Raw genomic sequence first — 15,582 nt, 5'->3', positions numbered from 1 at the left:
TGGTGTTTGGTTAGATGGGCATTTTGTTGTTGTTGCGACGTCACCAACAAGTCAATTGCTTTTTCACGTTAAAACACTCTGAAGAAGCATCAAGCAATGTCGGAAGCATACTCAGATTATGAAGCATTGTTGAAAGCATCCAGATTAAGCCTTACCCCGTGCTGGAGTTTTTCTTCTTTCTATCATGTTTCCGACCAAAACCTATTCAATTTATACTGTATTACACCCTGGCATTTAAGTCAATACTATAAAATAGTTTAAATATAAACTGTACCTTTATTTGTTCCAACACTGAAGCTAATGATACTGTATAGGGAAAGCGTGCCTTAAGATAATAACTAGTAACCCTACCTACATAGAAAAACACTTCTAAAGTAGCCCTCCCAGTAAGTGTTTCCATTAAAAAGCAGCACAGGTTAATATAAAAAAAAAACACTTCCACTCGTCGACTTTCTACTCAAATGGTGGTTGGTGGTAGGCTTAGGCATGGTAGGCTAGTCCTTGGGTGGTCACACTAGCGCCCTTTACATTTCCTTTCCCCCAGTCTCACGGTGCCGCGGCGCTGGATAATGTGCGTTCCAATCAGACCCTGCCTGCCTGCCCTTAGCTCTTTTATACAAGAGGCCCTCCCCCTTCGTTCCTCTCCTCCCCCAAGTCACTAGTCTGGCAGCTGTGGTGCGTAGGGCTTCTGAACTGAAGGTGCGGCGGCGACAGTGGTGGCCCCTTTCCACACACACACACACACACACACTCAAGTGGACAGCCATTATTGCAAGCATATGAGGCCGAAAGGAGAGTCAGTGTTACCTTTTCTTGACCTATAAAGAGTGGTCAGTTGATCAAATCCAATGTAGGTGTAGACTTTACCGTGAAATGCTTACTTACAATCTCTTTCCCAACAATGCAGAGTTAAAATGTAAGAAAAGATGAGAAGAAAAGAAGGAAATAGCAGCACAATACAATAACCATAAGGATACAAGGAGTACTGGTACCGAATCAGTGTGCAGGGGTACGAGGTAGTTGCGGTAATTGAGGTACCTTTGTACTCCTACACTTCGCCTTTGAGGAGTTTACATGTAGTGCTCCCGCCACCTAATTCCGAGAAGAGGGAGCGCAACAAAACTCTGGTTTAAAGAATATCGTTTTCAGAAACTTTTTTTTTTACAAGTAGTAAAACTAGTCCTATGTGTGAATTAGACGCAGCCTCCATACGTCATGGAGGTATAGTGAACTCCATGGCCTCTCATTATCAGCATTAAAGACCATAGGCTACCGGTAATTGAAATATAGGAGGCGCGCTCACACTCCATGAAATTACATGCACGTACAGTAAGTAGTACATCTTGCTTGATTCAGTCCGGTCTACAGTGTCAGAAGCCCCGAATCTACAATATAAATATACATGTATACATAGCCCATACATTTCGGGGAGAAAAATGGTCGAATCAACGTTGTTTCCACATAATTTTAACAAAAAAATGCAATGTGATGGCATTGAATCCACATGGAAAATTGATTGGATTTGAAAAAAAGTAATCAACATGACGGAATTTTTGACTGTTTTTTCACCCAATTTGTTACCTAAATCTAATGACATGGTGAAATGTTTTGTTGATTTCACGTTGAATTCAGTAGTTGACAACTCAAAACAAATGTAAATCCCAAACTAGACGTTGAAATGACGTCTGTGCCCAGTGGCTTACCTACACGTTATATGTCTCCTGCTTCATTCTATAGCCTTTGGATCGACACTGGAGCCTACATAAAACAATGTATTATCTTTCACAGTGTTTCCAATTACACTAATCACGTTTATGAAGTCGAAATAAAATGCTTTTTCAGATGCAAAATGCAATTTGCCTAAGTTTTCAGGTAAAGGGTAACTATATGAGCTTTGAAAATAGCCAATGCAAATAATTAGGCTACAGTAAGGCTACAGTCACACGTGTTCTAATATTAAAATAAGTGTTTTTATTGCAAAAAAAACCTGTTCATATTTGTTACAGATGTATATAGGTCCACACATATATCTAGTTCTTCACTGCGATGCCAGAAGGCTAGGAGATTATATTAGGAGTCAACCTACACACGAGATTTGCCTATTGAGCCGTTCGAGACCATTTTAAAAGTGCAATTAACATAATCCAATAGCCTTTCCTGGTGAGATCCCGTGGTATCGTCCAAAACAATAAACAGTTGCCATCGTTTAAGGTGCTGTATGAATTATTCATATTGCCTGAGGTCGACGAGCTGTTCACGGTTCAGAGAGGCTTGTGTGTGTAGCCCTTAGCCCCGACAGGCAGTGACACTAGTAATGCAGACCATAGCCGATCGAATGATGGAACGGAACATCCTCACTGGTCCATGATGTGGAGACCACGGATATTTTCCCTGTGATTTGTCGCCACCTGGCGTTCTGAAAGCGCACACATTTGGAGAGACTCATGGTGAGTAAATCAAGGTTCTTTTTTGACTCAAATAGTAGTTTTACAGCCCCATCCAGAACACACAGATACAATTTTAAAAAACGGTTTAAACGTATTTTATCATGTAGGATAAGACATCTTTCAAATGAGATTTTGGAGGATTGGAGCATTGCAGTTTTGGAGGATTGGAAATGCAGATGGTTGTCTTTCTCTTAAACTGTTCAATTCAGCTGCATATGCGATATACAGAAAGTCATGTGGTTTGAGGGAAATGTAGAATCTTTTTCGTTTCGAAAATAATAACTTGTCTGATGTACCCTCTTTAATGACACTTACTATTGGGTGAGACAGGATTTCTAGGCGTGTAAATTGGTTTGCAAATCAAAATGTTAAACTATTCAACAAAAAAGACTAACAAAAAAATATTTGATTTAATCTAGTCGTGCTAATACTAATACTAATATTTGAAGCTATAAAGCTATAAAACGCACGACAGAATTATGAACAAAAAACAGTTTATTCTGAATCATCTTAAAAACACTGATGCGTTTAAATGGGAATGTTTGTAATATCCCAATAACAATTGTTGTAAACGAAACCCATTCATTTTAATTTGCATAACACTTTGGCTCATTGTCAATTCATGTCTTTGCCCAGTTTTCCAGGCTGCTGAATGGATCAATGTATAATTGCTTTAATAAAATAATTTAAGTTGTCACACTTCTGAGGGTTAGAATGATGTAATACAATAGGCTAATAGATCCTTTCTCTCAAACATTAAAACCTATTTGAGTGAGATCATGTAACTGAAAAATGTAGATAGACTATTTTTGTGCCAAATCCGTAGCCTGGCTATAGTTAATCAAAAATCTATTTAAAATATTGATGAAAATCTTTAAGACTAGGCTACACCAATGTGGTCTGCTCATGGCTATGATATGGCAATAATGTCCTCCTGTGTTCTGTTTTGTTGTGTGTTATATCTGTGGAACTCAAGTATGCCGAGGAGGCGGGGTCTACAGTGTAGCCTAGGTTGCGGGGTCTACTGTGGAGCCTAGGAGGCGGGGTCTACAGTGTAGCCTAGGAGGCGGGGTCTACTGTGGAGCCCAGGAGGCGGGGTCCACAGTGTAGCCTAGGAAGCGGGGTCTACTGTGGAGCCTAGGAGGCAGGGTTTACTGTGGAGCCTAGGAGGTGGGGTCTACTGTGGAGCCCAGGAGGCGGGGTCCACAGTGTAGCCTAGGAGGCGGGGTCTACTGTGGAGCCTAGGAGGCTGGTCTACTGTGGAGCCTAAGAGGCGGGGTCTACTGTGGAGCCCAGGAGGCGGGGTCCACAGTGTAGCCTAGGAAGCGGGGTCTACTGTGGAGCCTAGGAGGAGGGGTCTACTGTGGAGCCTAGGAGGCGGGGTCTACTGTGGAGCCTAGGAGGCGTGGTTTACTGTGGAGCCTAAGAGGCGGGGTCTACTGTGGAGCCTAAGAGGCGGGGTCTACTGTGGAGCCTAAGAGGCGGGGTCTACTGTGGAGCCTAGGAGGAGGGGTCTACTGTGGAGCCTAGGAGGTGGGGTCTACTGTGGAGCCTAGGAGGCGGGGTCTACTGTGGAGCCTAGGAGGCGGGGTCTACTGTGGAGCCTAGGAGGCGGGGTCTACTGTGGAGCCTAGGAGGCATCATCACCTGTGTCCAGAGAGAGGAAGCATGGTGATGCCTTTACAGAGGACAGGGGTTGTGGTGGTGGTACTCTTGATTCTTGTTTTTACTGCAGGTAAGTGATGACCCAGCTTTACTATAATGTTATATGTGTAATCCTCTGCTCTGTGCAATGTCCAATCAATCAAGCATAAATTATACGTTTCTCATGTTGCACAATCATGAAAACACATTTAATTACATTTAATAGCCATTGGTTCTTGAAGAATACATGATTTTGAGAGTGGTTACATTTCTTCAGCCCAAAGGCCGGGTGACACTTTGTTGTTGTTTGAATCACATATTGACCCTTTAAATTTGTGAATAACATTGGTTAAAAAAATGTGGCATCAAAATTAACATCACCAGGACATATCTTAGTTTACTTTTTAATTTACAACTGTCATAGAAAACTCAGAATAAATAGTGTTTATGTGCGCACACACACAGACACACACACACACACATACAGACACATACACACACACGCACGCACACACACACACACACGCAAAAAAGGGACTTTTTCATCTGTGCATTAAAATAAGAGCTTACAGTGAAATGCTGAATACAACAGGTGTAGTAGACCTTACAGTGAAATGCTGAATACAACAGGTGTAGTAGACCTTACAGTGAAATGCTGAATACAACAGGTGTAGTAGACCTTACAGTGAAATGCTGAATACAACAGGTGTAGTAGACCTTACAGTGAAATGCTGAATACAACAGGTGTAGTAGACCTTACAGTGAAATGCTGAATACAACAGGTGTAGTAGACCTTACAGTGAAATGCTGAATACAACAGGTGTAGTAGACCTTACAGTGAAATGCTGAATACAACAGGTGTAGTAGACCTTACAGTGAAATGCTGAATACAACAGGTGTAGTAGACCTTACAGTGAAATGCTGAATACAACAGGTGTAGTAGACCTTACAGTGAAATGCTGAATACAACAGGTGTAGTAGACCTTACAGTGAAATGCTGAATACAACAGGTGTAGTAGACCTTACAGTGAAATGCTGAATACAACAGGTGTAGTAGACCTTACAGTGAAATGCTGAATACAACAGGTGTAGTAGACCTTACAGTGAAATGATGAATACAACAGGTGTAGTAGACCTTACAGTGAAATGCTGAATACAACAGGTGTAGTAGACCTTACAGTGAAATGATGAATACAACAGGTGTAGTAGACCTTACAGTGAAATGATGAATACAACAGGTGTAGTAGACCTTACCGTGAAATGCTTATTTAGTCCTAAATCAACAGTGCAGTTCAAGAAACAGAATTAATAAAATATTTACTAAATAAACTAAAGTTATAAACATTTACAGTTTTTAACAATCACTTTGGCACTAATTTCAGAACCTCGTGGTCATTTTTCAAAACTCTAGACACAAAACGCTCATCACTTGTAACACAGGCTGTCCAATGTTCAAAACATAGCATTGTGCATTCATATCTCTAAAGAAACCTTGCACTTGCAGAATCATTGGTTCAAATAACTAATTGATCATGAAATACCATATGAACATGAATTTAGATCAGCCACACACAAGATACCGACAGTTTCACTGTGTAGTTGTTCATACAATCATTAAATATTGTAGTACAAAATATGTGATACATGTTTCATTATGGTACTACACGTAAATACATCACTGTAAAAGGACTAGTGGAGAGAATACTACAGACACAGTGGAATCATTCAACAAAATATGACATTTATTGATGAAATACAATAAAATCACAACATGAATCAAAGCAGAAATAATTAGCGACAAAAAAAGACAAAACAGTTAAAGGTCAACTGCAGTGTTCCTCACCTGGCTTACTGTAAAACATCACTGCAGTGTTCCTCACCTGGCTTACTGTAAAACATCACTGCAGTGTTCCTCACCTGGCTTACTGTAAAACATCACTGCAGTGTTCCTCACCTGGCTTGCTGTAAAACATCACAGCAGTGTTTCTCACCTGGCTTACTGTAAAACATCACTGCAGTGTTCCTCACCTGGCTTGCTGTAAAACATCACAGCAGTGTTTCTCACCTGGCTTACTGTAAAACATCACTGCAGTGTTCCTCACCTGGCTTACTGTAAAACATCACTGCAGTGTTCCTCACCTGGCTTACTGTAAAACATCACTGCAGTGTTCCTCACCTGGCTTACTGTAAAACATCACTGCAGTGTTCCTCACCTGGCTTACTGTAAAACATCACTGCAGTGTTCCTCACCTGGCTTACTGTAAAACATCACTGCAGTGTTCCTCACCTGGCTTACTGTAAAACATCAATGCAGTGTTCCTCACCTGGCTTACTGTAAAACATCACTGCAGTGTCCCTCACCTGGCTTACTGTAAAACATCACTGCAGTGTCCCTCACCTGGCTTACTGTAAAACATCACTGCAGTGTCCCTCACCTGGCTTACTGTAAAACATCACTGCAGTGTTCCTCACCTGGCTTACTGTAAAAATAAAAACAAAATATTGATTACTGTACTTCTGTATTTCCATCAACCCTGTCTTGTGGATTTGGCCAAAGGTTCTCATCCACATCACAATGGATGTTTTTATTAGCCAAAAATCTTGGGAAGAATGTTCGGGCGAATCCAGAAGGGTGGCTTGTTCGTGAGGGCGCCTTCCACCTCCATGTGGAGAACAATTCCTCAATCGGGTTAAGGAAAGGAGAGTATAGGGGTAAGTACAGGGTGGTAAATTGTGGATGGGCCTGAAACCATGCTTGCACCATTTGAGCATGGTGGAACCTGACATTATCCCACACAATGACATAGGTCACACCATCAGCTCTACAAACCTGATTTAGCCCATCAAGGACGGTTACATTCGAACAGCGAATCATGTGGCTGCCTGCAACTCAATATATAGAGTATATAGAGTAGAGAGCTTTAGATGTTGTTCGACCAAACATTAGAACGGGAAAGATGAGTAATTTAAGATACTTTGACCATGGTATGATTGTTGATGCCACACATGGTGATTCCAGCATCTCAGAAACAGCTGCCTTCCTGGGATTTTTATGCACTACAGTCTCTAGAGTTTACAGAGAATGGTGCGATAAACAAAACACATTCAGTGAGCGGCAGTTCTGTGGGAAAAAACACCTTGTTAATGAGAGAGGTCAGAGGAAGGAGTATGTCCAGACTCATTCAAGCTAACAGAAAGGCCACAAATGCTCAAATAACAGCCATTTAAAACAGTGGTGTGCAGAAGGGCATCTCCTAACGTACAACACCGTGAATAATTCAGGCTGTTGTGGAGGCAAAAGGGGGTCCTACCCAGTACTAGATAGGTGTACCTAATAAAGTAACGAAATGAATAGACAGTCATTTCAGATGTAATGTGTGAATTGCATTTTGAAATGGCAATACTTTGATGTTAAGTTGTGTTATTTTGAACAGGTGATTTTACTTCAATGAACAATTGATCTTAGCTTTATGTGTATTGTATCCAAGCAATTGGAAAAAGTGTTATCGAGTTTTGAAAAATGTGCATTTTGATCATTGGTTGTGAGTTTTGTGTCTAGAGTTTTGAAAAATGACATCAACGTTCCGAAATTAGTGCCAAAGTGATTGGAAAAAACTGTAATAAATAGTAACACAATAAAATAACAATAACGAGGCTATATACAGAGGGTACCAGTACTGAGTCAGTGTGTGGGGGTACAGGTTAGTCGAGGTAATTTGTACATGTAGGTAGGGGTAAAGTGACTATACATAGAAAATAAACAGAGAGTAGCAGCAGTGTAAAAACAAATTGGGGGGGGGGGGGGTTGATGTAAATAGTGCGGGTGGCCATTTTATTAATCGTTCAGCATTCTTATTGCTTTGGGGTTAAAAGCTGTTAAGGAACCTTTTGGACCTAGACTTGGCTCTCCGGTACCACTTGCTGTGCGATAGCAGAGAGGACAGTCTGGAGTCTCTAACAATTTTTTGGGCCTCCCCCTGACACCGCCTGGTACATATGTCCTGGATGATATGAACCTTGGCCCCAGTGATGTACTGGGCTGTACGCACTGCCAGCTGTAGCGCCTTACGGTCGGATGCCAAGCGGTTGCCACAGCAGACGGTGACGCAACCGGTCAGGATGCTCTCGATGGTGCAGCTGTAGAACTTTTTGAGGATCTGAGGACCCAGGCCAAATCTTTTCAGTCTCCTGCGGGGGAATAGGCTTTGTTGTGCCCTCTTCACAATTGTCTTGGTGTGTTTGGACCTTGATAGTTTGTTGGTGATGTGGACACCAAGGAACTTGAAACTCTCGACCCGCTCCATTACAGCCCTGTCGATGTTAATGGGGGCCTGTTCGGCCCTCCCTTTCCTATAGTCCACGATCAGCTCCTTTGTCTTGATCACATTGAGGGAGAGGTTGTTGTCCTGGCACCACACTACCAGGTCTCTGACCTCCTCCCTATAGGCTGTCTCATCGTTGTCGGTGATCAGGCCTACCACTGTTGTGCCGTCAGCAAACTTGATGGTGTTGATGGTGTTGGGAGTCGTGATTGGCCACACAGTTGTGGGTGAACAGGGAGTACAGGAGGGGACTAATGGCCTCCAGTGTTGAGGATCAGCATGGCAGATGTGTTGTTGCCTATCCTTACCACCTGGGGGCGACCCGTCAGGAAGTCCAGGATCCAGTTGCAGAGGGAGGTGTTGCACTGAGCTGTTTGTGTGACACCACTACTTCAGCGTTGGAACCGATATCATCTGCTACAGCCTGATTGGAGGGCTGCTCCTCCCCTCTATTCTCTCTCTAATTCAGGAAGAGGTTTTCCTCAGCCCTCATCCCAACCTCCGGGGAATCCCATTTACACCACATCTTCCGCCAGACGCTGCTGATACCTATGATAATGTTACAGCTGACCCAGGCACAACAGCTACCAGAGAGAACCCCGGAGAAAGCTAGTAGCGCCACATATCGGTTTCTCAGTGCAGCAACCAGGAACTACTATATACTCAAATATTTTGTATAAATCTTTAGCTCCACAGCCATCCGCCCACCACTCCCTCCACACTGATCCAGGATCAGCCCTGTGTTATTGAGCCAGCAGAGACAACTCATAGAGATAGATAGAGGACTCCATTGAGGGTTTCCACCATTTTAAATTAGTCAACTGGGTGGGGATTCTTATGAGATGGGAGCAATTAGCCAATGATCTGAGCATCGTCTCATCAAATCGGGTTGCCAGCCAGTGGTTAGTAATTGGCTTTATGCTATATCACTACCACCTAGTGGTCACAATACGTTAATGACACACAAGATTTGGTTCAGGACTCCAGCACTGTTGGAGATGATAAAACACCAATACTAGCTTTACACTTTTTCAAACACAAAAGAAGAAGAACGTTGACTATTTTAAAACTTAGATAGCCTCAATGGTGCTGCAGTTACGGCTGCCGGCGAGAGCATAGCAGCTTTGGTTGAGCTGTTGAGCAGAAGGTTTTTTCTGCCACGACGGGAGTAGAACATAGTTGAGTTTGTTTTTTTTCTTCCTGTGTGTCGGCCACGGCTCATTCTCTCAAAATGTTGGCGCCCAAAGAACACGCGTTTCCGACGTGAGCAGGACGATTATGAGAAGGGGCGGCAAGCAAAGTCAGGAGAAGAAGAATGTTGGGAAAGGGGCACAGAAAGGTGGATTTCTGAGGAGAAATGGAGGGGGAAGAGGAAGATGAGGTTGAAGAGAATGAGAAAGGCACAAGTTGGATTTGAATTGGTAGAATAGGGCGATAAAAATGGAGATGGAGTTGTTGGAGGAGATTGGTGTCAAGTGCAAACGGAATGAGCCGTGAGCCGGACTTGAGTTCTGGACGTGGAAGTGAATTAGGACGAGTTAAATAAGGTGGAAGATGTGGTGAAGAACTCGGCACCTGAGCCTCAATGGACATGAGAAGAATCTGGTCCAGACATTTTCGAAGAAAGTGGATCCTTGCCTTTTGGCGGATCCATTTGTGGTTTCAGGGTGGGTGGGAAAGGAGTTGGGTGCAGTTGAATCAGTGAAGGTAACCTAGGTAACCTGTAGTGGACTTGTGATATTGGTTTTTGTTTCTTCTGACCAGAGGAAGCGGGCGCTTCTTGTCAAGCAACTTGGGTCAAGATCTGTTTTTTACTTTGCTCTCCATTGAAAGGAGATTTCTGGGGTAGCGTTAAGGTGTGGAGGTGGAGCCATTGAAGTTGACGATTCCTGGTGTTTGTGATGCCTGTCGTTTGGTGCGACACAGCCCCTGTGATGAGCGTGGTGAAACAGAGGAGTCACTGTCAGGCCTTTTGAGTCAGAGTCTCTACCAGACAAAGTCATGTTAGGATACAGCAGTTATCATCAAATCAAATCAAATGTATTTATATAGCCCTTCGTACATCAGCTGATATCTCAAAGTGCTGTACAGAAACCCAGCTTAAAACCCCAAACAGCAAGCAATGCAGGTGTAGAAGCAGTTATCCTGCTAGAGCTTCTGTTCCGAATCCACTGCAGTGTTTCAGGTGCCACGTTTATAGTCGTGTCACAGCGGTGTGTAGGACGGAGTGTCCAAGATGTGGAGGAGCGGTGTGCAGGAGGGCATTGGGATAGAGGATTGTGTCGTTTCAGTGGATAAAGTTTGTGTGTGTCATGTCAACAGTAGGGGTGTCCATGTTGCTGGGGATCGGAAGTGTCCGGTGAGAGAGAGAGAGACGCAGGTTGAGGTGGCTAGAGTCAGAGTAGTGCAGAAGGTGTCGTATGCTGAGGGAGTGAAGAAGGGAGTGAGGGATCCTGGGAGGATGCCTGTGAATAGTAGATCTGTGCCAGCACAGAGGGATAGACCAATGAGTGATACACTATATATACAAAAGTATGTGGACACACCTTCAAATTGGTGGATTCGGCTATTTCAGCCACACCTATTGCTGAAAGGTGTATAAAATCAAGCACACAGCCAATCAATCTCCATATACAAACATTGGCAGTAGAATGACCTTCCTGAAGAGCATTGACTTTCAACGTGGCACCGTCATAGGATGCCACCTTTCCAACAAGTCAGTTCATCAAATTTCTGCCCTGCTAGAGATGCCCCGGTCAACGGTAAATGATGTTATTGTGAAGTGGAATTATCTATTAGCAACAACGGCCCAGCCGCGAAGTGGTAGGCCACACAAGCTCACAGAACAGGATCGGTGAGTGCTGAAGAGCGTTGCGTGTAAAAATCGTCTGTCCCCAGTTGCAACACTCACCCGAGTTCCAAACTGCCTCTGGAGGCAACGTCAGCACAATAACTGTTCGTCTGGAGCTTCTTGAAATGGGTTTCCATGGCCGAGCAGCCTCATACAAGCCTAAGATCACCAATGCGCAATGCCGAGAGTCGGCTGGAGTGATGTAAAGCTCGCCGCCATTGGACTCTGGAGCAGTGGAAACACGTTCTCTGGAGTGATGAATTACGTTTCACCATCTGGCAGTCTGACGGAGGAATCTGGGCTTGGTGGATACCAGGAGAACTCTGTCCCAATGCATAGTGCCAACTGTAAAGTTTGGTGGAGGAGGACTAATGGAGAAGACATCTCGAGTCTGTCTAATTTCTGGTTTTTTAAGACAGTTATTGATTTACTAATGACTTGCAGCAGGTACACATTCAAATATTGCTTACAAGTAACCCACCACTAGACAATACTGGACATTTCAGTGTTTATGTATCATTGAAGGAGCAACAGACACTGCTACATATAAGCCAAACTAAGGTGTCTTTTCATACCTTAAGAGTTGAACCTGTGTGTATTTACAGTGTAAAATATCCACTTGGATGACACAACTGCAAATGGACGAGTAAAAGTTTCTTATACGATCTTCCCGTACACAAATAAAACAAATCCCTTCCTGACATAAACATAAAAAGTCTAAACACGAGAAAAACACTCCCAAAAAGCACAAAAGAGCAATAAGGTGAGTCATGTCCAAGGGGAAAAGGCCTTACAGCACACTGTGATGTCTGTATGTGAGCTCTTCATAGCCAAGGCGTTGACCAATAGATACGCTCTTTACTAACTAGTGAGGTGGACCTTGGTTGCAAGTGATCAAGGGAATGTTTTTGTTTTTTATTAGCATCAGGATCTGTGCAGTCAGTCGCTGAGGAGTACACAGGTGAATGACCATCTATCTGAATTACATCAATATTTCCCTCTGAAACTAATCATAGCCTAAGCCTTCACTTTCCATATTGTTCAAAGTTATCAAATTCAAAACATCCAACTGATTCTCATTCATCTCTCTCATCTGTCTAATGCTCCTAATGTGAGCCAGTAGTCAGTAATCATCCCCATTGATCCTGGTTGGGTAATGAGAATGTGTCAGTGTCCTCCTGCAGTGGGAACGTGTCTGAAATGGCCACCTATTCCCCATTTAGTGCCCTACTTTTGATCAGAGCCATGTGGGTAAACACTGAGTGTACAAAGCATTAGGAACAACTGCTCTTTCCACGACAGACTGACCAGGTGAAAGATATGATCCCTTATTGATGTCACCTGTTAAATCCACTTTATTTAACTAGGCAAGTCAGTTAAGAACAAATTCTTATTTACAATGACGGGCCTACCCAGGGCCAAACCCTAACGACGCTGAGCCAATGGTGCGCCTCCCTATGACATTCTCCAATCACGGCCGGATGTGATACATCCTGGAATCTAAACCAGGGTCTGTAGTGACGCCTCTAGCACTACGATACAGTGCCTTAGACCGCTGCGCCAATCAGTGTAGATGAAGGGGAGGAGACAGGTTAAAAAATTATTTTTAAGCCTTGAGACATGGATTGTGTATCTGTGTGTACAAGTCTTTTTTTATTTATTTACAATAAACCATACATAAACAAAGTAAACACATTTCAACAAACATCAATGACATCACACCTGTTGCGACCCACATGTTTCCATTGCAGCCATAGACATCATGTACGTCTCACAACCACACCCCCTAAGTGTGCCATTCAGAGGGTGAACGGACAAGACAAAATATTTCAGTGGCTTTGAACAGGGTATGATAGTAGGTGGTGGTGGGGGTGGGGGCGGGGGGGGGGGTCGCAAGTCAATATTAGGAAGTTATTATTAATGTTTTGTACACTCAGTGTATATTATGTAATAGGGAATAGGGTTCATTTCAGATGTTACCTGGGTGTGACATTGTGTGATGTCTGATGACGTCATCAGAGCTCGTCGTGGTGCAGTGTTGATGACGTCGTCAGAACTCTTCGTGATTGTGTCTCAGCGGCTCCTGGCTGGGCTGAATGAACACACCCTCCATAGCCTTCCAGTAGTTGTTCTGGTTGGCAGTGCCCATGCCGTGCACCTCCCTCTGCCCGCGGATGGGGTGGCCGTACTGCTCGCCCGTCACGGTCAGGAAGGCGTCGGTGCCGACGTGTCTGAAGCGCACCGCCTCGTCCCGCTCCCAGATGGAGCCGTCACACTGCACCTTCCACACGTCCAGGTCATCCCCCTCGCCGTTCTCGCCGAACGCACTCACCTCCTAAAAGGATGACGGACAACATTGAGGGTTAGTGGCGTGTGTGTTTGTTACCTGGTTGCGGGACGGTGACTAGCTAAAATAGCGTGTGTGTTGTATTACTTGACTATTGACAGCAGCCACCTAGGTGTGTGTGTGTATTCCCACTGCCTCTCTTACCTGGTTGTTGGACAGCGGCGAGCTGAAGTGGTGTGTGTGGAGGTTGCGTCCCGTGGTCATGTGCGTGATGCGAATGGCCTGCCCGCACTGGATGGGCACGCCGCGTTGGCAGGTCCCGTTGGGCTTCCCCCGAATCCTCCAGTAACTGTTGGCGTCATCTGCACTCTCCACGCCCGTCACAGACTGTTGTCCACTGCCTACAGTTTAACAAGGAGGAGACAACAGCTTTACCTCAACCACCATCTTGTCTTCAGTCCCCTCTTCCTAGCCAGAGAGGTGGTGGGTAATCATTTGTGGAACGTTCCAACAGAAATCTGTTACAAAAACTTTGTAAAGTACAAGGTTGCCAACAAAACAACAGCATACAAAAGTAGCACAACCAATTCACCTAGCTGACGAAAAGGCATCAACTCACCACGTAGCTTACTCATAATGTTTGTCTATAGGCTACCAGAGTTAGGACATTTTTCGGAATAAACGTTGGGAGTGAAAAACTTAATGAAATAGCCCATGCCCTACCCAGTATCTTATTCTGCCGCTATACAAGTTCCACAAATTATACCGCCCCCCCCCAGAGAGGTATCAGTTCATATAGAAGACTACAGGGTAGTGTTGTCTGTCTTGTATAGTATACAGCTTCCATCTAGCCTACCTGTTCAGGGAACAGTCAAGTAGAGTTTCAAAGCCTAAATGTGCAGCCTCAAGAACACAAAAGTAGCACTTGGTTTGAATAATTGAGGTCAGTTTTAATTCCACTCAATGACACGAAATGGCTGGCTACACCTGTAATAGTGTACAGTGTTACAGTTCAATCCCTCCTCCTTTGGGTTCTGTTGTGTATTAGACTACAGTACACCCGTGTCCGGTGCAACTGACACCTCTCTGGGGATGGCAAGATTTGCATGAACAGCGAAGCTTACATTTAGCTGTAAACTATACTAGGCTAGACCTCTTACTACCTTCTATGTCTCGATCAGTGGTTAAAAAAAGAGAAGAAATATCCAATAGCCACACTTGAACGTAAGCACCTGCTTATTGTGTTGCTATAAAAATGTTATACGTTGGATTGATGGGATCCATTGTTGCAACAGTGTTCCCACTCGATTGTGTTCCACTTGATTGAGACACCGTAGCGAGCTCGATTCTCGACGAATCTAGGTCGACTGCACATAAATAGCAGTCATATAGACTAACAGAGAGTGTATGGTTATTATACTCATTTAAACGCTTTATACATTTAGCTTAAATCTCTCCTTTTGACCTGTAGTTATGATATGTGGACCAACCGGTTTATTGCTTGCTATATAGGTTGGGCTTGATGTATTTGTTCATTGATTGAAACACACCAATATTCAGATTTAACGACATTGATTCTTGGTCAATCGCCTAACTGAACTTTGGGATGAAGGTTTATGATGATGGTTTACCTGAGCCGTATTTGACATCATGGGAGTGCAGCCGAACGTTGTGTCTCGTGTTCAGCAATTTCACAAGTGAACCGCAGGTGACATAGTTGAACTCGGACTCCCGACCCTGGCATTTGGACCACAAAAGAACGACCAACAAGGATTTGATGAAGCCGCGGAGAGTTTGAATTAATCCCATGTTTGTGTCTATGCGGACATAACCGAGAGCGAGAGGATGTGAAGCTCAAGGACAGGCACTTTCAAACATTAATGCTGATGTAAACCAATCAGAGCTTGACAAGTCCCTGAACACGGAAGTAAAGGATAACACACGCTGTTCTGTGATTGGTTGAAGTACTTGTGACGTCACGTATATTGATAATACGTTTGGAAGGCGGAAATGAAAAGATTGTTAGAAAAC

At 43.8% G+C, this 15,582-nt stretch overlaps 1 protein-coding gene across 1 annotated transcript; it reads right to left on the bottom strand.

Annotated features, from left to right (window-relative positions):
• Nucleotides 1-13,314: 13,314 nt before the first annotated feature.
• sdf2l (stromal cell derived factor 2 like homologue) lies at nt 13,315-15,360 on the bottom strand. Its single transcript, NM_001195185.1, has 3 exons — nt 15,183-15,360; nt 13,756-13,952; nt 13,315-13,599 (listed from the first exon to the last, which is right to left on the bottom strand). The coding sequence occupies exons 1-3, from the start codon at nt 15,358-15,360 to the stop codon at nt 13,315-13,317; spliced, it is 660 nt and encodes a 219-aa protein (NP_001182114.1).
• Nucleotides 15,361-15,582: the final 222 nt, after the last annotated feature.

This window comes from Oncorhynchus mykiss, chromosome 11 (assembly GCF_057628025.1).
Source record: "Oncorhynchus mykiss isolate SJ-2025 chromosome 11, ASM5762802v1, whole genome shotgun sequence".
In the NCBI taxonomy this organism is placed as follows: Eukaryota; Metazoa; Chordata; class Actinopteri; order Salmoniformes; family Salmonidae; genus Oncorhynchus; species Oncorhynchus mykiss.
Note: the sequence above shows the minus strand (reverse complement) of the source record. Positions and strands in the feature narration are given on the sequence as shown.

What these genes read in the sequence shown, in the direction of transcription:
- sdf2l (NM_001195185.1), bottom strand. Translation starts at nt 15,360, where the DNA reads ATGGGATTAATTCAAACTCTCCGCGGCTTCATCAAATCCTTGTTGGTC. An exon ending in TGATGTCAAATACGGCTCAG is followed by an intron (nt 13,953 to 15,182) that starts GTAAACCATCAT and finishes GTTAAACTGTAG; the next exon opens with GCAGTGGACAACAGTCTGTG. An exon ending in CGCCGCTGTCCAACAACCAG is followed by an intron (nt 13,600 to 13,755) that starts GTAAGAGAGGCA and finishes TCATCCTTTTAG; the next exon opens with GAGGTGAGTGCGTTCGGCGA.